The sequence below is a fragment of the Staurois parvus genome, unplaced genomic scaffold (assembly GCF_062004578.1).
Source record: "Staurois parvus isolate SC_StPar_1 unplaced genomic scaffold, SC_StPar_1.0 ptg000616l, whole genome shotgun sequence".
Taxonomy (NCBI): Eukaryota; Metazoa; Chordata; class Amphibia; order Anura; family Ranidae; genus Staurois; species Staurois parvus.
Window position 1 is genome coordinate 1334399 of NW_028318412.1, and position 20207 is coordinate 1354605.

General features: G+C 41.6%; 1 protein-coding gene across 1 annotated transcript in view; it reads left to right on the forward strand.

Annotated features, from left to right (window-relative positions):
- IFT54 (intraflagellar transport 54) overlaps window positions 1-12870 on the forward strand; it is an 85142-nt gene extending 72272 nt beyond the window's left edge. Inside the window, exons 14-15 of the mRNA XM_089693172.1 lie at window positions 823-1046; window positions 9655-12870. Coding sequence (XP_089549298.1) covers window positions 823-1046; window positions 9655-9820 — 390 coding nt within the window. The 3' untranslated portion in view covers window positions 9821-12870. The remainder of the gene's footprint in view (window positions 1-822; window positions 1047-9654) is intronic.
- Window positions 12871-20207: the final 7337 nt, after the last annotated feature.

Below are 20207 nucleotides of genomic sequence, written 5' to 3' on the forward strand. Positions count from 1 at the left end.
CATTTTTTTGAGACAGATAAAACTTTCTTTTGGTATTCATTCACCACTGGAATTTTTTATTTTTTTGCTATATAAATGAAAAAAGACCAAAAATGTTTTTTAAAAAAGCATTTTTCTTAGAAAATCTTGCAAATAAATAATCTTTCTTCATAAATCTTGGCCAAAATGTATTTAGCTACCTTTTTGTAAAAAAAAAAAATAACCCACATCAGTTTATAAAAAAAGAATTATAATTTTTCAAAGAATTTTTATATTTGTTTTTTTTTACATACTGTCACCCTAGCAGTACAGTGTCAAAGTACTGCTAGGGTGACTGCTTGAGGGGGTGATGAACATTTGTTTTTTTACACTGATTGCTTTTACACCTATAAAGGCTGTAAAATCAATCATTTCTCCTTCTCTCTGGGTGCATTCCTGCCGCCATTGAGAAATACTGTGAGACCTGTAATTGGTTACAGCTCATCACATGGTACAAGGCTGTTGTAAATGTACCATGTGACCTCTGTGATCATTCACAGAAGTGACATCTTGTTTGCTACTATTCATGTGATCACTGACAGGCCATGCACTGATGACATGAATTGGAACCTCACACATTGGTCCTATACAGCGATCTGTGTTCCATTGTGTTCGTTGGCCACAGCAGGCACAGGTTGTGGCGCTGCGTGCTCCCAGGGAGTGCACACAGGCAATGCTCCCATCCGGCCGTTTATAGGCAAGGGCCGGTTGGGAGGAGGTTAAAGGTTTTTTCAGATGATGTCTGTAATAACTCTGTCCTATTCTGTGTTTCAGAAAGTCTTTCACCTATTTACATTATTTCAGGGCAAGACCCTCTTGACTGAAAATGGAAGAAAAAAGGAAAAGGATATGGTGACAAAGGAGATTGAAAAGCTCAGGAGCTCCATCCAGATACTGTGTCGCAGTGCTCTGCCACTCGGCAAAATTATGGATTACATCCAGGAGGACATGGACACAATGAAGAATGAGTTGCAGATGTGGAAAAAAGAAAACGGTGAACATGCAGAGGTTCTGCTACGGGAGCAGAGGTATTTATCATACTCCTTGGCTGTACTGTGTATGCTCACATCTAATATCAGTCATACACCATGTGATTCTTGGTAGTTACAGTATACAAATAATGAATTTAGTTGCATTGTACGTCTAGTACTGGTGCGTGCTGACCATTTTGCATCATATCAAGAAATGAAGCGTTGCATTAAAGTGCAGCTAAATCTCATTATTGCAGACTCGTTATTGCAGAAGAGACACTTAATGTCTCTTCTGTAATAAAATAGACTTACCTGTCTGTTTGCAATTCCCTGTAGAATGTACACCACTGTGTGTATGCGCATCTCCGTTTACATTCTGATACCCTGCTTGTCTGATGGGATGACTGCACTCCTGTGCATGCACAGGAGCGACATTATCCTGCTCCAGCCAATCAAGACAGCTAAAGACTGGCACCTGGAAAAAGAGGGGTAGAAGATGCTGGTGCTGTCAAGGATCTGGCAGACATCAGACAGTTGGAGCTAAGGTAAATATTTTTGTTTTTAGATCTGCTTTGACCACTTGCTGTCCATCCTATATCAGATTTACTGCTAATGGGCGGACGTTCTGTGCAAAATCACTTATATAAATGTGATTTTGCACTTCTGCCACTGGGGGGCGAGCGCCTGCTGCCGGAGCACCGCTTCTGCTGTCATTGGACACAACAGAAGTCAATCAACAGGTGTCGGCCAATTGATGAGCGCTGGCACCTGTTGATAGCTGGGGGGACTGACATAATATAGCTCTGCCTATGTCAACGGGTATCTGCTAGGTTTTAGTCAGAGAATAAAATCTAGCAGATTGCCTAATAAAAACAGCACATAGTAAACACATAAACACTGGATAGGCACACAATTAACCCTTTGATCACACTATATTCCCAGCCAGTGTCATTAATACAGTGACCATGTATATTTTTAGCACTGATCACTGTATTAGTGTCACTGATTCCCACAAAGTGTCAGTGTCAGACTATCCTGCCACAATATTGCAGTTCCGCTCTAAGTCGCTGATCGCCGCCATCATTGCCAGTATATAAAAAAAATTCTAGTATATATACCGCCATTTGTAGACGCTATAATGTTTGCGCAAACCAATCAATATACGCTTATTGGGATTTTTTTTTTTACCAAAAATACATAGCTGAATACATTTTGGCCTAAATTTATGAAGAAATTTGATTTTCTACATTTTTTATTGGATATGTTTTATAGCAGAAAGTAAAAAATATATATATTTTAAAGTGTTGGTATTTTTTTATTTATAGAGCAAAAAATAAAAAACCGAGAGGTGATCAAATACCACTAAAAGAAAGCTCTATTTGTGGGAAGAAAACAGCGTTGCATGACTGCGCAATTGTCAGTTAAAGTAACGCAGTGCTGTATCGCATGCCTGGTCACGAAGTGGGTAAATCTTCTGGAGGTCAAGTGGTTAATGCAGGACAGAAAAAAAATCCCTGTAATGGAGCCACTGATTGAGCCAAGAACCCTTGTCAGTGTTATAGTGCTAACTTTTCCCTATTGTATCCACAAAACTGAAAAAAACTATTTCTTTCTCGTCCATTCGGGTACACAAGAATTCGGATAATATTTGGTTATAGGTTATAGATATGGACCCTGGCAAATAGAAAAATTGCATGCATCCATGTAAACCCTCCTCTATACCTCATGTCTCAGTTTTTTGGTGTTCTAGTGTCCTAGGAGTTTGCATGGCTTTTCTTCAACTCTGCTTAGAAATGTCTGTAGATTCAAACCAGATGCAATGGGATTGCTTTGGGCTGCAATCCAGCACAGTCCCACTGCATGACAAGGCAAAATGCCTGGTCTTCTGTCTGCCGATTTTACACTACTGCATTGTAGTGGTGTGTTGGTGGTGTGTTCTGAAAAAAGTACTGTATGTAGTACCTTTTTTTAGCATAGTGGAAGGCAACCCACCACTTTGCACTGTGCAGTGGCCTGTTGAACTGTGTGACATTTGAATAAAGTTAATTTAAAAAAAAAAGTGAACAGTGCAATGCACAGAGATCGGCACACCTGTACTGCAGTGACTCTGCCAGACTACACCGTAACCAGGGGCTGTTGTGAATAAGGCCCCTTTCACACAGGGCAGATTTTGTGCAGATTCCATTCTGATCAGCAGGGGATTTCTGCAGAGTGGACATGGAGAGAGCCCACTTTGCTCTATGGGCAGCCCAGCATAAATGGACTCCACTTTCTGCTTACACCCGACTACCCTCCGATCCGATCTGCCTAAACGTAGGAGGACAGATCCCGATCGGCCTGGTGGTAAGCAGGTGTAAACGGACACAAGTCCGTTTACACTTATCCTGTCCGTAGGGATGCAAGGACCATCTGACCATGTCTGCATAAAATACTGACCGGCAGACCTGATTGGATGGACTGTGTGAAAAAGGCCTAAATGTTTTTTGCTTTCTAGATATTTCCTCTGTGACTTCAGTCAAGATTCCTTGCTACACAGCTGCTTCAAATGGTTTCTAATATAGCAGCTCTCTAAATCTGCATTTCCTCAGCCTTGATTTGGAGATTGTACCCGGACCCAGCTGGCCTGGACATGCAGAGCTTGCCTGAAATTTCACTTTTGGGCATTTGGCTCTGAATTGTGGTGCTTTTCAGACTTAAGTGTAGTGGTAGTTTGCCATAGAGCACTTTCCAGGTCCATAGCCATGGCACAACTCCAAGTGTGTACTTTAATATTCGCTTTGTGAGTAAGGCTCGTTGGGCTAAAGCATAGGGAGCCACCTCGCTGTTCACATGGCCGAATGCTTTTCCAGTTTCCTACCACCGCCAGTTTTACTGTGGTAAGGAGTAGGGCTGAGGGACCAAGCACTGATGTCATCCACTGGGTGGAATGACGCGGGTGCTCTGGAAATGGCAAGGCTTAGATTGAACACTGTGTGACTTGAAGCAAGAGGTTGCCTGCACATTTCATGAATAGGGACAAGCAAACTCAACTAATACATGGACGTAGAGGAATAGATCAGGCATGGCACTACAAACTGCAGCCGTAACATGTGAGCCCATCATTACAAAGTAAGGAAACATCACAGGGAAGATATCTACTTTAATACCTAGCTGAAACAACAAAAACATTTGAACATCTACAATGTAATTACCCGTCAAGGGACATTGTTTTCTACCCTGTAGTTGACATATTGATTAGCAACGCCAGGCATGGCCAGAGTAAGCTCCTGCCTTAGCATAGCAGTTCTGCGGAGGGGTTGGAGGAATCTCACCTTTCTTCTTCATCTACTTCAGCAGTAGGTACTCGCAGGTCTTTACAGCCTGACTGCCACTCTGCCCCTAGAGCAGAGGTCAGTTGACCCCTCTCAAAAGCCTTTTGCATGTCACCAAGCAAGGATGCCCTTTATCCCCACTGTTATTTACCTTGGCGGTAAAACCACTACCCATATTAGACAAGATGCTTTAATCCAGGTTCTTACTCAAGGAAAATAAGTCTGTATATGTGGATGATATCCTTCTATATTTGAATCATCTGGGACAGTCTCTTCCCTACCCAGTCAATGAGTTTGCAACATATTCAGGGTTGCAAAACTAACTGGTTCAAGTACAGGCTATTACAAATTGATAATTTACCTTTTATTGCTGAACAGATGTAATTTTTGTTTACAGCAAGTTAGACTACAAATCCAAAATATTTAAGAAAACTAAAGACTCTGCATATTGTGTAAAACTGAACCTAGAACCTTTGATCCCATTGACCAAAGCTGGATGCCAAGCGTGGACCAGGCTTTCTGTGGGGGTGATCAATAAGATAGGACCTCCTAAGATTATCTTACTCTGTAAAATTCTCCACATCCTCTGGCACTCTCCAACATATATTTCACTTAAATATTTCAAACTCTTGGAATCTATGTTAAAACCTTTTGTTTGAAGAAACAGCTGACAAGCTTAAAAGGGCAATTTTCACGAACCTACTAGATAATGGTGGATTGGCTGTACCTGACTTTGCCCTTTTTAACTTTGCGCCTCAACTTTCTGAACGTCATTGGGTCATGGGGGGACAAGTTCACTTCCCTACTGTAGTTCAGGGACTACCTGACATTTATGTTGCAGACTGTGACCTCACTGTAGCTAGAGAAGCCAGAAATATACCTTCCAGCTGCAAAAAGCAAAATGGTCTCCTGATTCAGGCAAGCAGGTTACCATGGTGTCGGACTTAGCACCTATCATATTGAACATATCTGTACCTCATAAACACATGCCTCTCTGGCAAAATGCAGACCTTGCTCGAGGTCCAACAAAGCCCTGACTCTTTGGAATTGATGGGTTATTACATATCTTCACTAGATTGTAGGTGATGGGCAGATGAAGTCTCTTCATCAGCTGTAAGAGGATTTTAGCCTCCCCAATAATATGCTATACTGTTATTTTCAATTGATACATGTGGCCAATGCCCATTTTCAGACACATCTAGTAGACATCCTTGATCACTTGGTGATCCCTACTATATATGCTACCTCCTCCCAAAAACTTATACCCCACCTCTACTGTTTTCTATTTACTCTAAAAGCCAGAGCTCTTGCATTTCCAAGAAAACATCCTGGGAAACAGATATGGGTCTAATTAAAGAGGAGGAATGGGAGGAAGCATTAAAGGTTTTTGAAATAGTCTCTTCCAAAATGTCAGATAGACTTACAGACTTGTACATCCTCCACAGAACATATTTAACACCAGTACTTCTTTCTAAATGTGATCCTTTTCACAAATCGTTATGTCCAAAATATCAGGCACAGGTACTATTACATGCTTTGGGACTGTCAGATTATCTGAGCATACTGTAAACAAGTGGTTCAATTCCTACATGATATAATTGGGTTGCCTACTTCACTTGACCCCCAAAACTGTGTCTCTTGGGTATATTGGGAAGCTTGGAACTTAAAAGATATGACATGACCTTTCTTCTAGAGACGTTGTTCAGGGCAAAAAAGGTGATTGCCAAAAAATGGATGTCCACACTGGATGTCACAATGGATGTCCAACAATAGCACAATGGCTGGCAGATGTTAATGTCAATATTCTATATAAAAATGACCCTATACTTTCAGGGGCTGCTCAGCCAAATTTAATAAAATATGTGACAGATGGTTAGACCATGGCTTTATATGTGTGTACTCCGAGTTGTAGTCCACACCCCTTTCTACATTAGATTGAGCGAATGTCCACTTTCTGCAGTTTCCACGTTTTTATATAACCCAAGTAATCAACAAAGATTACCTATCAAGAGGTGCCAACATCAGACTCCCATCTAGTGCACAGTAATGATGGTCCCAGATGTTACACAGACTGAGATCACGTGGACATGTATATACTTCTTTCTCCTTCAAAGTTTTTTTTTATCCAATGTTTCCTTTATTGCTGGTTGTGTCATTTTTATAATAGGCTCTGGCTGGTACCACAATCAAGTCAAATTCACCTATTTTTTGTAATATGTGTATTATAACACTGTACAGCTGAGCGTCCTTTATATGTGGAATATTTGCACAGACAAGAATGTAACCTGTGTGATACACAATTGCTGTCTCCCATGTCTCCACTAGGGTACTTTAGCAGTTGTATAAACAAACACTACAACTGTTCCAAAGAAAAGCCTCTAGCATGATGGTGCATATACAATTCTAAAGTGGTGAGCTAATTGTGTGCCTAGACAGGTCATGGGGTGATTTGCCTCTCCAGCAATTCAGTGCAGAGGACACCCCATTTAGCCCACGGGCTAACCCCTTTTTCAGTGCTTCCTCACAATCTCTTCTGTGCTCCTGCACAAAATGCAAATTCCCATGACTCTGGATTCCTCAATTCCTGGAACCCCTTGCCACTGTCCAAATGGGGACTCAGGTTTTGGGTTGTACTCTATCTAGACACTCATTCCTTTCCTCAGAAGAATAGTCTGTCATTGCATTCTATACTCCCCTTGTGGTACTTGGTACCCCTCTGCATTTTTCTAATCCAGAAGGACTAGTTCTGGCTGTATGTTTTATATAAACATGGACCTGGTCCTTCAGCGTTCTTCAAACACACCTGCAACCTCTGAGAGCATGAGTCCTTTGTGTTCACCCTGGTGCCCTTTCCTGGCCCTTTTCCTTGCACAGCTCCCTTTTAGAAGGGACTGGGACTAACACCTACAAGACTCGACTGGATGGGGTCTTGCAGGTTTCTATCTATGGTAACTACCTGTCACCAACTCTCAGGCTGTTCGGTCAAAACTCGCACTAAAATGGTCAACACAGTATGTGCCAATGGACCTTTCATCAACAGTAATGAAGTTTACCTCTTATCTTTTGTAAGGGGTGTGTAGATAGATGGGGTAACCTCCCTTTCAGGATGGTCTCCTCCTTTCTGTTTATTTTTTGATCCTTATCAGTCCCCCCTCTCTCCCCAAGCAGGTTCTTCTGTTAGGCCCAAGAGACACCGCCAGGGGCTAAAATGCTTGTTCTTGTGTTCATCCTCCTTTTCTCATGGTGCCCTCTACCATCAGTCTGGGGTTGCAGTATATCTTTCATCTCTGCCTACCCTTGTAGAGGTGTCTCTCATGAACTCTACTTCTTACTGTCAGGCTGAGTTTGTGAGGTTGTACCCTTGAGTTCTCTACCCAGCTCAGGGGGCACTTTGCAATCCTTATGGGCTTCTGTGCTGCAATGATTCCAAAAATTATTTTTCTATCCCTTTAAGCAATATTGGCTGACTGACTAGGCAGCCTCCTTCTTCTGCACCAAGTTTTGTGAATGGGCAGAGGAGATGCTGTCAGTCAACTCTTCCTGCCCCATTCACAGAATGCAATTCATTATGTGATAGTAAGATGAGTTCTATGAATGGAGAGGGAGCGGGCAACTTATTTAGTAGCAGGAGCATCTGTTAACCTTCACAGTGCCAGAAGATATCCACTCAGGGTTTTATCCTGCTGTGAAGGAGTAATTGCAGAAAGCGTTTTATCAAAAGCAACCACCTGCAGGTGACCGGATACCTACTAATACACATACCAAATGTGTTTGGTTTTTGACTTAACAACCTCTTGCTGGTTCAGGCTCAGTGTTCTTTTGGGTGGAGTCATTCCCTTCTGGCGGTGTGCTCCTCTATCCTGGTCTTGAGCATAAGGTTGTTGGCAGCTTCTCCTGTCTTGCAAGGGGCTTCCGCTAATCTGGTTCATATGCGGACATTGGTACTTTAGGTAGTTGGTGAGTCACCAGTCCCTTTGGGCCTGTTAGTGACTACAGGCCCGGGCATTTTAGACTGAGCAGTCCTGAGCCCGGTGGCCCTTCCCTTGCAGGCTGGTAGCAGAACGCCAGGGCCTGGTCACAAGTGTGACCTTTGCGACCCTGGTAGTTCCGCCACTTGTGTCAGTAGTTTTTTATACCAATTTTTTACCATTATATTTTATTTTGTTTACAATTTTATTTTTTATTATTTTATTTACATTTCTTTTAGGAGCCACGTTGGAAGGCTTTGGTGAGATATCAGTGGTTTAAACAGACCCCTGATATCTCACCTTTGAGACAGAGAAAAGAGGACACAGCCCTCAATCTCCATCTCTTTCTCTGCAGCCTCAGCTGCACAGAATGAATGGACAGGAATAACTCTGTACAGAGCTTCCTATTCATTCATAAACGGAAGTATAGCAAACACAGTTTACTATGCTTCAGTTATGAATGGACAAAGTCAGTGATTGGTACTGATCACTAGCTGTCCATTCAGACAAGGAAGGGACCAGTAAATTACATATTTATTGGCCCCTTCCCTGCTTTCCATCCTGACAGATCACTTGCAGCAGCCAACATTAGAGGGGAGTGAGGAACCCCTCAGCGCTGTGGGGGGGGGCCAGGAAAGAGCATGCAGGGACCCAGAGAGAGCACAGATGGACCAGGGAGAGAGGACAGGGGCCTGGGGGCAGCAGAAAGAAGATGGATAGGATGGGCAGCAGGGCGGCATATAAATAAACCAATCCATCCATTTCTCTCCTGCAGCAGATGAATGCCTGGGAGGAGGAGGAGAAGGCAGCTTTCAGCGGTGGTAAGAGGGAAATGGATGGATGGGTTCCTCTATATGCGGCCACTCCTATCCAAGCGGACCTGATAATGCCTGGTGTGCTCTATGGCCAGTCCTGACCTGCTGCTGTCCATCCCATCCATTTCTTGGAGTCCCTTAAGGGAAAAGTCCCCAACCTTCTATGTTTTTGCTCTTGCCCTTGGTACTGCTTTTCCACAAAATTGAGGTATGCTAGGTAGTGTAGGGGTTACAGTTTTTTCTGATTGCTGGTGTCTAAACCTTTTATAGGCGGCAGTATAAAAACTATAACAATCTGTGTCCCTCAATAGACTGCAAAAAATAGACTCGCTAAGTACAAAACTTAATTATTTGATTGACCGATACTTTAACTTATGTAGAGATAGAGGTTGACTAGCTTTTCTCTAGAGAGAAATGATTAATCTTTACAGCCAAACACACTTTTATTGAGAACTGTCTGAGTTTGCATACTGGCTAGTGATCTATGTGTGTGTGTAAAATATACACTTTTTAAGCCTACAGCTGCAGTTTTATAAAATGCATGTGACCATGTTATTTTCTCTTTCCTCAGCATCACTGACTCAGCTGTGGAACCTCTCAAGGCTGAACTTGGCGAGCTTGAGCAACTTATCAAAGAACAACATGATAGAATCTGCACAGTGAAAGGGAACATACTACGAAATGAAGAGAAAATCCAGAAGATGGTTCAGAGCATGAGTGGTTCTAATAGAGACTGAATCATGCAGTGATATACCAGCAGTGCATATCTTTGTGGCACAAATTACACTATTCTCTAGGTCCAGTACTTTAAACCTATTTATTCAGTTACTATTCAGGGTGCGTCTGTGTATTGTATACATTCCATTGGAGGTTTGTGCGTTTTGTTAAGGAAGCAACTTCTGCTTTACAGAGCAATGCTAGTCATTAGCTGAGCTTCATAAGTGAATATCATACTCTCTTGCTGGAGGGCCAGCCTTTTCTTCATAGGGATTTTTCTGGAGAAACCAGTTATCTTTTGATCAGTGCATATCCTATAGAGAGGTCATACAAACCTATGTTTTTTTTTTTTTATTCTGCCCTGCAAGGTTCTGGTGTTATATGGTCTAGATTATAGGTCAGATTCATGCAGGACTTGCATTATATGAGTCATGATGGAATAACTGTGTAACCATTAGGAATTCCTATAGCACCAGTTAAGGAACTTTGTAATTGAGCTTAAAGTGTTCACCTTTTCAGAAAAAATTTAAAGGTGAACTAACATCATACATTCACCCAGTACATGCTGTACTTACCTCTGGTGATGCTGAGCTGTCAATGCCCATGCAGCCAGTCCAGGGATTTGAAATAACATTGAGATACCATCTATTAAAATATAAAACACAAATAAATGTATTAACAAACCAAGGTGAGTATCAGACAAATATAAAAAATGAAGCTAAAGAACACTTCAACAATAAGTTTGAACTCTGAATAGGTATGAACGACAACACATTGCAGAACCACATGCTGAGGGGTTTACCCTCTTCTTCAGAGCTATCTGCCTGAACTCTAGGATGTGTTTAAATGCTAGTATAGATTGGTAATGGGCCACACCCCTGTGTGGTCTCCCTTCAGCAAAAATTCTAGTTACATTGTAAACATTAGTGGCACACACACAATAGCCACACTATAGGTATACATTAAATCAAAGTGTATACAATAAAAAAAAGTTGAAAATCAGAAAAATAAATCATTACAAAATGCATAAATTCAGAGCACAGATTATATCACCAGGGAGCAGCAGTCAGACATACCTCAAATCTCCAAAAAGTGTCAGCAAGAAATATCTGCAGAAAATTTTTAAAATAAATAATAGGACAATAATGTATGTTCCCCACTAAGCCCCATATATACTGTATGTATGTGTATCTCAGCAGACCATAGCGGCTGGTGTTTCTAGTATAAGGTAGCAGTAGCATCCTGCTCTTCTTACCTATACTTTGCTTAATCATATCTCCAAGCTGGAGAAAAGTGTAGATGACATAGGCTACCTAAATATGGCCACCAGTGCTAGTGGAGCACATGCCAGGCTCCTGCGGAGGAAATTACTGCACTGTGGAGCGCACAAACGCCCCTTACAGTGACACAGGTCCAGACCACGTGCTGCCTCCAGGTGTGGTGTCAAATGAATCGAGCAGGGATAACCTCTAGACCATTGCTACCGAACAGTGAGGGATATCATTTACTAAATCTTGCATGTCACCCACTGAATACATACTAAATAAATAAACTAAATTGTTGTTGATAAGCATAGTAAAAATGAATAAACCTTTTTTCTAAAATATCTCACCGCTGTCCCCAAGTGAATCAATCAAGTCAATAAGGGGTTCAAATAAAACAAAAAAGTTTTGTTGCAATACTGTATTAATATAGCATGATATAATACTAAAACACACTAAAAATACTGGTTCTGCAACGTGATGTCGCTGATATCTACCCAAAGTCACAGTTCAAGCTTATTGCGGTCTTTGGTTTTATTTACATATTAGCCCAATACTCCCCTTGGGTTAGAAGTACATTTGTGTTTTATATTTTATTAAATAGTATCTTTTTTTTTTTTCTTCTCCAGTTTTTTTAGGATCCCCCCATATTCAAAAAGGGCAGCAAGACCTGGGGTTTACCTGAGTAACCATGAGCTGTTGAAGTGAGCAAGGATTCCAGCTGTGTTAGGACAATTTTGTGCATCCATCTGTCTGCTTACACCTAAGCACAGAAGTGATTTTTGGTCTGTACATTGAAAAGTAATTTGAGCCGGAAGGTACAGATTTTGTCTGCTGCACAGTACGCACAAATGAGTGGAGAGTGTATGAGGTTTTTAGACTAGGAATTTTTCTTTGTTTATCCAGCAGTACATTCATAACTTTGCTTTCTTCACTTGGATAAAAGCCTGAGCACTTTCTAAGCTAAAAGCCATTTTCTGCAGTAGGGCCCTAGTCTGATGTGACTGTGTCTGTTTCACACTGGTAAGCAGCCTGTTATCACATTCTGCACACTCAGGGCTTGTTCATACTAAAAGGTCCCATTCAGACTGTTGCATTTGTTAAGGCAGTCCATTTATTTTGAATGGGTTGAATACACACCTTACTGCACTAGAAAATGCACCTGACCCTCTGTTTGTTTTAAGTATTTAGTGCTGACGTGCAGGTGCGTTGCCTACTGCCCATGTGATGGGGTTTGATTAAAAATGAATGACAGTGCACCATGCTTCACGATTTACAATGCACATTTTACCATACACTACCACAATGCAAAGATTTAAGTGTGCCCTGTGAGCTTTCTCTTGCATTTCCCAGGGCAGTTAAAAAATGCATGGACATAAGAAATCAATTTTTACTAGGACCCATTTACAACAGTGCACCATGCTTTGATCTGCACTTTCCCAATAATATCAGCAGAAAAGGGGCCTTCGCAATGCCTGTAATTTGCATCCAAATATGCATTAACATGTGCTAAAACACGCGTGCCTGGTGTGAACAAGCCTTTAGTACTGATCTCCAATCTGCCATTTCATTATCATGTATCCATTCTAGATTTCTATACAAACTGCTGCTAACAGAAGATTTTGTTTTGCACAGGTGAGTGATCACTACCAGGCTGTACGGACACAGATTTTATAAATTGTATTGTGTACAAATTATTTATATACATAGTAATCACATGACAAAATTTGTGTGAACATTTTGTAAAACTCAAAAGCGTTACATTCTATCAGATTGTTTTAATTTTTGCTATAAAATCTATCCAAACAGACAGTTTATTTGTGTATATTTGCATGTGGCGGGGTTTCCTGATTTATAGTGGGGTTAGACTGGGTTGCTCTGTTGTTGAGGATTTAAAGTGGAACTTTTTTGTTAGAAAATTAACTTCAGGATGGCCCCTTTTGTAGGTATAGCTATGTAAAGCATTGAAAATAAGTGCCTATACGGTTTTAACACCTTCTCTCCCAGCCTATAGCAGATTTACAGCTGGCAGGGCGTTCCTCCTGAGTGGACATCATATGACGTGCTCTCAGAAGGCGCCACACGCAGGGCCTCGCAGCGGCGTGATTTGTCACTGGCTGTGTCCACACATGACTGCTCACTACACCGGCCTGCTGCCAGTGTCATGTTTTCTGCTGTGAATGGTCACAGCGATCACATAACAATTGTAAACAATGGATGGCTTCCTTTCATGCCATTCATTGTATACAATGGTGGAGTTAGCTGTGATTGGTCACAGCGATCACATGGTACAGACAGAGCCAATCACAGCCCATCTGTACCATGTGATTTAGCTTTGGCTAATCACTAGACAAAAGACACTGGATGAATTAATTTCATTCAGTAAAAATGTTTGATTCTATCAATGAAATTCTTTGGTATAAGCAATCATAATAACAAAAAAAAAATCCTGATCACTTCCCTAGAGTAGTAGTGTTACTATGATAACACTGTATTGCTCTGGTCCAAATTTGTTGGAAAAAAAAGCATAAAAAAAAAATTAATGTAAGAAAAACTAAAACAAAATTGAAAAAAGTCACCAGTCTGTGTCCCTGATCACCGCCACACCAGTTATGATCATGCTGTACTGGACTGGTGACAATATTTAAAAAAAATGTGAATATTTTTAATTTGCAGAAAAATTACAACTTAACTCTCCATGCTTCTTAGTAAATACCCTGGACTGTCTATTGTCCAAAAAGGGGTCATTTGGGGGATATTTGTACTATCCTGAATTTTTTGGACCTCAAGAAATGAGCTAGACCATTAGTACATCAGGATTGATCGATCTTCGTTTACATATAAATAAATATATATATTATCATAGTTTGAGGACTCTGACTTTCCTGTAGATTACATAATATACACCGATTTGGGTTATTTTCACTAAAGAAATGTAGAAGAATATATATTGATCTAAATTTATAAAGAAAGGTTATTTACTTGCAAAATTTTATAACAGAAATGAAGAAAAATGCCTTTTTTTTGTTTCAAAATTTCTGATCTTTTTTTTTTAACAAAAAATAAAAAACTCAATGGTGATTAAATACCACCAAAAGGAAGCTCTATTCATGTGGGAAAAAAAGATAAAAATTTCTTATGGTTACAGTGTTGCATGACCACGCAATTGTCATTCAAAATACGAGTGTTGTTAGCTGAAAATTGGCCTAGGCAGGAAGGGGGGTAAAAGTGCCCTGTATTGAAGTGGTTAAAATGCAGTAAAACACTGTCTCACCCTGCACTGCACATGCTCAGTCTATTTTTTTTTTTTTTTTTTTTGCATTGTTCCAAAAATTTAGAGGCTGATCTGCTGACAGCCTAAAGATTTACTGCTGCTCTGGGCTTCAGCAAAATGGCAATCTCTGGCAAGAAGAAACAAAAACAATGCTGCAGACAGTTTACAGCACACACAGGTTTTTGGTAGCATAATTATTAATGTGGACTGTATGTTCCTTGCTAAAGAACATTGTTTTTTTTAATTAAGTTGTTATGGGAAGTTCTGCTTTAAATTTCTCAATTTTTTTTTTTTGTTTGCTTGTTTGTTTTTTACACTTTGCTCATCTGCACCAGCTGATTATTATGGTTGTAGAGATGAGCAGCTGGATCAGGGCGGACTGCAGTTATTCTACACTCACTGGCCACTTTTTTGGGTTTTTTTTCTAGGTACACCTGTTCAATTGCTTGATAACACAAATTGCTAATCACATGGCAGCAACTCAATGCATTTAGGCATCTAGACATGGTGCAGACGACATGCTGAAGTTCAAACTAAACATCAGAATGGGGAATAAAGGAGATTTAAGTAACTTAAAATGCTGCATGGTTGTTGGTGCTATACAGGCTGGTCTGAGTATTTAAAAAACTGCTGATCTTCTGGGTTTTTCACACACAACCATCTCTAAGGTTTACAGAGATTGGTCTGAAAAAGAGAAAATATCTAGTGAGTGGCAGATGTGTGGATGAAAATGCCTTGTTGATGATAGAGAATGGGCAGACTGGTTTGAGATGATAGAAAAGCAACAGTAACTCATGTCAATATCGACCAAAATCTCTGAAGAATATTTTCAATACTTTGTTGAATCTATGTCATGAAAAATTAAGGCAGTTCTGAAGGCAAAAGGGGGGTCCAACCGGTGTAACTAATAAAGTGGCCGATGCGTGTAGATACTTATTATTTGCCATTAATTTACGCAGTGCTACACACACACACGCACGCACACACACGCGCACACGTCCCTGCCCTCAAGGAGCTTACAATCTAAGGTCCCTAACTCACATGCATAAACACACATACTAGTGCCAGTTAACCTACAAGCATATCTTTGGGGTGTAGGAGGAATTCCATGCAGGCACAGGGAAAGCAAGCTCCGGGGGGGGGTAGTGTTGTGGTTGGGATTTGAACCAACAACCCTAGTGCTGCTAGGCACAATGCTTTCCACTTAACCATGGTGCTGCAATGCAGTATGGATCTCTGCAGTTCATGAGCATTGAAGAGGATGTGGGTTTCATATGTTTTATCATTGCTAGTTGGTAAGCAATTTTGTGATGTGCAGGAAACACTGCAACTACAGTATGTTGAAGTCAGAAAGTCCACCTAGTTTATATAATTTGTAATTTTCAGAATGGCAGTAATAGATGGTCCATTCACAATTTTGCAATTTCTGCTATGCACTTACGCATTTTAGGTCAAAGCAGCACATTTAAATGAATAGCTTTCCACCATGTTCCAAAAATTGGATGTGACCTCATTTTTGTAATGAAACACACAATGTACTGAGAACTATTTATAGAGGCTGCCATTGTCAAGAATTTTGAGAAACTGACCTTGGCCATGCATGTGACTCTGAGACTCAAAACAAATATGCATATCATGAGTTCTGCCTTCAGAGTATGAATGAAGTATAAATCAGTGTAATGTCCAGGTAACCAGCATGTTCTGAAGAAATGGTCAGCAATAACAGTCCCCACTTTCTCTCATTACAAGTTTCCCTTAAAGTGTAAGACTATGTTTCATCTTACACATATATTTAAGGTGTAACATGAAGCATGGTCTCATACACCATCCCTCAATCTCTCTTTCACCCAGGTAGCCTGGGGCTGGTAAAAAAAAAAAAAAAAAGCAGCAGTTGAGATGTGGTTTTAACACTCCTCACTGAAAGCATAACATGCAGCCAGGGATCACTGTACATATGCCACAGCAAGTTTAACTCGGCAGGCCAAGTTTGACAGGCAGCACCACCTGTCAGACTCGCTCATTGGAGTCCACTGCTTGCAGTACTTGCGGCAAGCAGCAGAATTATGCCTGGAGACTACTCCAACATGGATCATTTTTCATCGGGTGGTAAAAACTTTCTTAAGCCTTTTTCTCACAGGCTATACAGTATCAGATAGGGGTATCGAAGGAGGCTGTGGAATGTGAGGGAAGGAGATGCGTTAGGCTAACTTCACACTGCTATTGAACTTCAATGCTGCCTTTAACATGCAAGAATTCCTCTCATAGTGTTAATACACTTTTCAGCTGTGTTGCGCGTGTGTTCAAGTCACATTAGATGCCCACTACTTCCTCTCTCATCCTGGGCACTCTCAATGCTTTGCAACTGTATCTTAAACCACAAATGCTATCTATATATATATATATACACTCTAAGTGTTACAGGCGTGCTATGTTAGAAGTCAATGGAGGTGGTTGCCAAGTTTTGATGCCTACTAAACTTGGCAGGCAGGGTTATTTTTGCCTCCCTAGGGTGCATGGATGTGTACAACTCTACCCATATTCCATTTTAAAATCAATGAAGAGGATTGCCTGGTGGTAAGGGAGTCAAAAGTCTGTCCAAAACACCTATGTGAGCAGGGCCTTACAGAGATGAGTGGCCATAAACGTTAAAATGGAATTATACTGTCCTCCATTCCATCTCGGTACTCCCTCCCCGGCTGCTGATATCTTCGGACACGCATCTGATCTTCAGTAATCTTGAGTGGCTGGGTTGAGATGGTGTCTCTCCTGTGTATTTTTGGGAGTTCATTGAGCTCTGCAGATGCTGAAACTGTGCACAGTGCAGACAGGTAAGAAGCTAATGGAGAAAAGAGATACAGAGGAGATCAAAACAGCCCTAAGGTCACTTTTCTGGTACTAGTCCTGCTAGGAACAACATGCATCTAATTCAGGCAAGCATTTGCGCCAGTGTCAGTAACATTACCAACGTGTGGTAAATTCAGATAGTTCTTACTACCACCAATTTTCAAAACCTGTTGCTATGACAGTGATAAATTCTTAAAGCAGACCTAGTATTCCGCTGTGACAAACTGTGAACAGGCAAGCTCTTTATTGCAGAAGAGACGTGCAATGTCTCTCCTGCAATAAGTACAACTCCCTGCCTGCTCGCAGTGTTCAGCAAGTAAACTGAGCTGCTGGAAAGGTAAGCGTTGTTCCCTTTAATTCTACTTTAAAGATTTATCACCAGTTCTCAGCTTAAGAAATTGGTGGGTAATTAAAGCAGAACAGTGTTAACGCTCACCTGTCCAACGCTCCCTTGTCGGTACCTAATAAATAACACTGCCCCAGGGGCAGCCCTAGGCAGGTGCAGGGGGTGTGTGCTGCACCGGGGGACACCTATTGCACAGAGTGACACCAGACCCGCTCCACGAAAAGGTAAGTTTTAAAGCAAGGGGACAATCCCCGCAGGCTGGATCGGATCTGCGGATTGCGCATAAATAACACTGCCCCAGGGGGGTCCCTAGGCAGGTGGGGGGGTGTGCACCACAACGGGTGACACCTATTGCACGAGGTGACACCCTGCTCCACGAAAAGGTAAATTTTAAAGCAAGACAACGATCCCCGCAGGCTCGATCCATTATGCTCCCCAATCTGCAGTTCCAATCCATCTTGCGGGGATCGTCGGCTTGCTTTAAAATGTACCTTTTCGTGGAGAGATCAGTTAACACCATATAGGTTGCAAGCCGACAATCCCCGCAGGCTGGATCGGATCTGTGGATTGAGCATAATAGATCGGAATCCGATCCATTATGCTCCCCAATCTGCAGTTCCGATCCATCTTGCGGGGATCGTCGGCTTGCTTTAAAATGTACCTTTTCTTGGAGCTCGTGGAGAGATCAGTTAACACCATATAGGGTGCAAGCCAACAATCCCCGCAGGCTGGATCGGATCTGCGGATTGAGCATAATGGATCGGAGTCCGATCCATTATGCTCCCCCATCTGCAGTTCCGATCCATCGTGCAGGGATCGTCGGCTTGCTTTAAAATGTACCTTTTCGTGGAGCTCGTGGAGAATCAGTTAACACCATATAGGTTGCAAGCCGACAATCCCCGCAGGATGGATTGGATCTGCGGATTAGGGAGGATAATGGATTGGACTCCGATCCATTATGCTCAATCCGCAGATCTGATCGATCCTGCAGGGATCGTCGGAGGGGTGTCACCAGGTGTTTCGGCACCGGGTGACACCAACCCTAGGGATGCCCCTGCACTGCCCTACTTCAGTTGGTGCACATTTGCAAAGTGCATAGCCAAGAGACAGGATCCACACTGGCTAGAAACAGAGCATCTAGTCCTAGGAAAAGGTTCCTGAGGAGGAGTGACAGAATAGGGACACCTTTGTTGGCTCCACTACCGCTGGACTTTAGAGTTAGTTATAATGGACTTTAGCATTGGTGATAATGCTTATACCGCCAGCCTGCCAAAAAGCCGCCCCTCTTCAACCAGCTGCTGCTCCAGTAATGTAGGCCTCATCAAGGTGACACTACAGGTGCTGGGGCTATTCTGCTGTGCCAATAACATTGCTGAGACTTTCCATATGTGAGACACCTGTGTCAGTGAGACGCTGTTACCAACTTGCTCAAAACTGTTAAGGAAATACCTTTCCACTGTTCTCCATCTGTTATTTGTTACTTCCGCTTAAAGTGGAACTAAACCCATGGATTTAACAGGTTTAAAACACAGCTATATACCCAGCAGCCAGGATCGTGAGGCCTTGTACGCCACCATTCGTGCAGAAAAACTGATGGAAACTAACGTGCAGATATCACTTGCAGAGACATCCGGTTACATCAGTTTTCATACATGCCTCAATGACTTTTAGACACATTGCAGATTTCTGTGCAGAAAAAGCTGCACGTGATACTAGTGTTGTGGTAAGAACAGGGCACATAGAGAACAATTGATTTTGTTGTGCCCTTGCAGAACTCGTGCAAAAAAACTGACATCTCTGCGCCATGCTGTGAACGAGCCCTAATTGTCACATTTGCTTGTGTTCTCAACAAAACTGTCAAGCCTTCAAATGCTTGGCGTCATAACTGATCACACTTGCAGCACCATGGCAGTTGCAGATCAAACAGAAGCTAATACGGGCCATACATGGGTTGAATTCCAAACAACTTGTCGATTGATAATCAGAAATTTTTCACATTTTGTAAACTGATTGCGCCACTATTGATTTTGAAATTCGACCAACCATGCTGTCAATTTCACCTCATCGTGCTTCAGAGAAGAAATTTTGTGGCTGGGAATCTTCTTTTCTTTACAGGTCACAGCTAATGCACATTTCTTTTTCGATTGTATTTCTTGCACAATTTTCCCATCATTGATTAGAAAACCATTCCTTTTTAAAAAAGTTTCCAACATGCCTGATCACTTACTTTCGAATGACAATTGGCTGTTGCTGCGACCCACTAATGGTGTGAAATTTGAAGGAAAATTTGTTCGGAATTCAAGCCATGTACAGTATGGCTGCCTTAAAATGGCAGCTTCTGTGGCTGAAAATGATAGGAGGGTTAAATTCCACTTCTCCACCTTGGCCATGCCCACACATTTTAAAAGCAGAGTTTGGAGAGAAGCTTATGAGTGTAATTTAGTCACAATTGTGCATAAATGCGTAACTTTATTCTAGTAGCTAGAATAAATGAGTATTCCAGCTAATAAAATGAGTTTACGCTCAGGTGCTTCTAGACGCACAGACAAATGTGACATTAGAGGCATTTTTCTGGTAGCATATTTGGAGCATAAATTCAAACGTGAGGTCTAAAGGCTATCTACAACACCCTTCATAAATTCCCCTGATAGTATGAATCTTCTACATTAAAAAAAACGCTG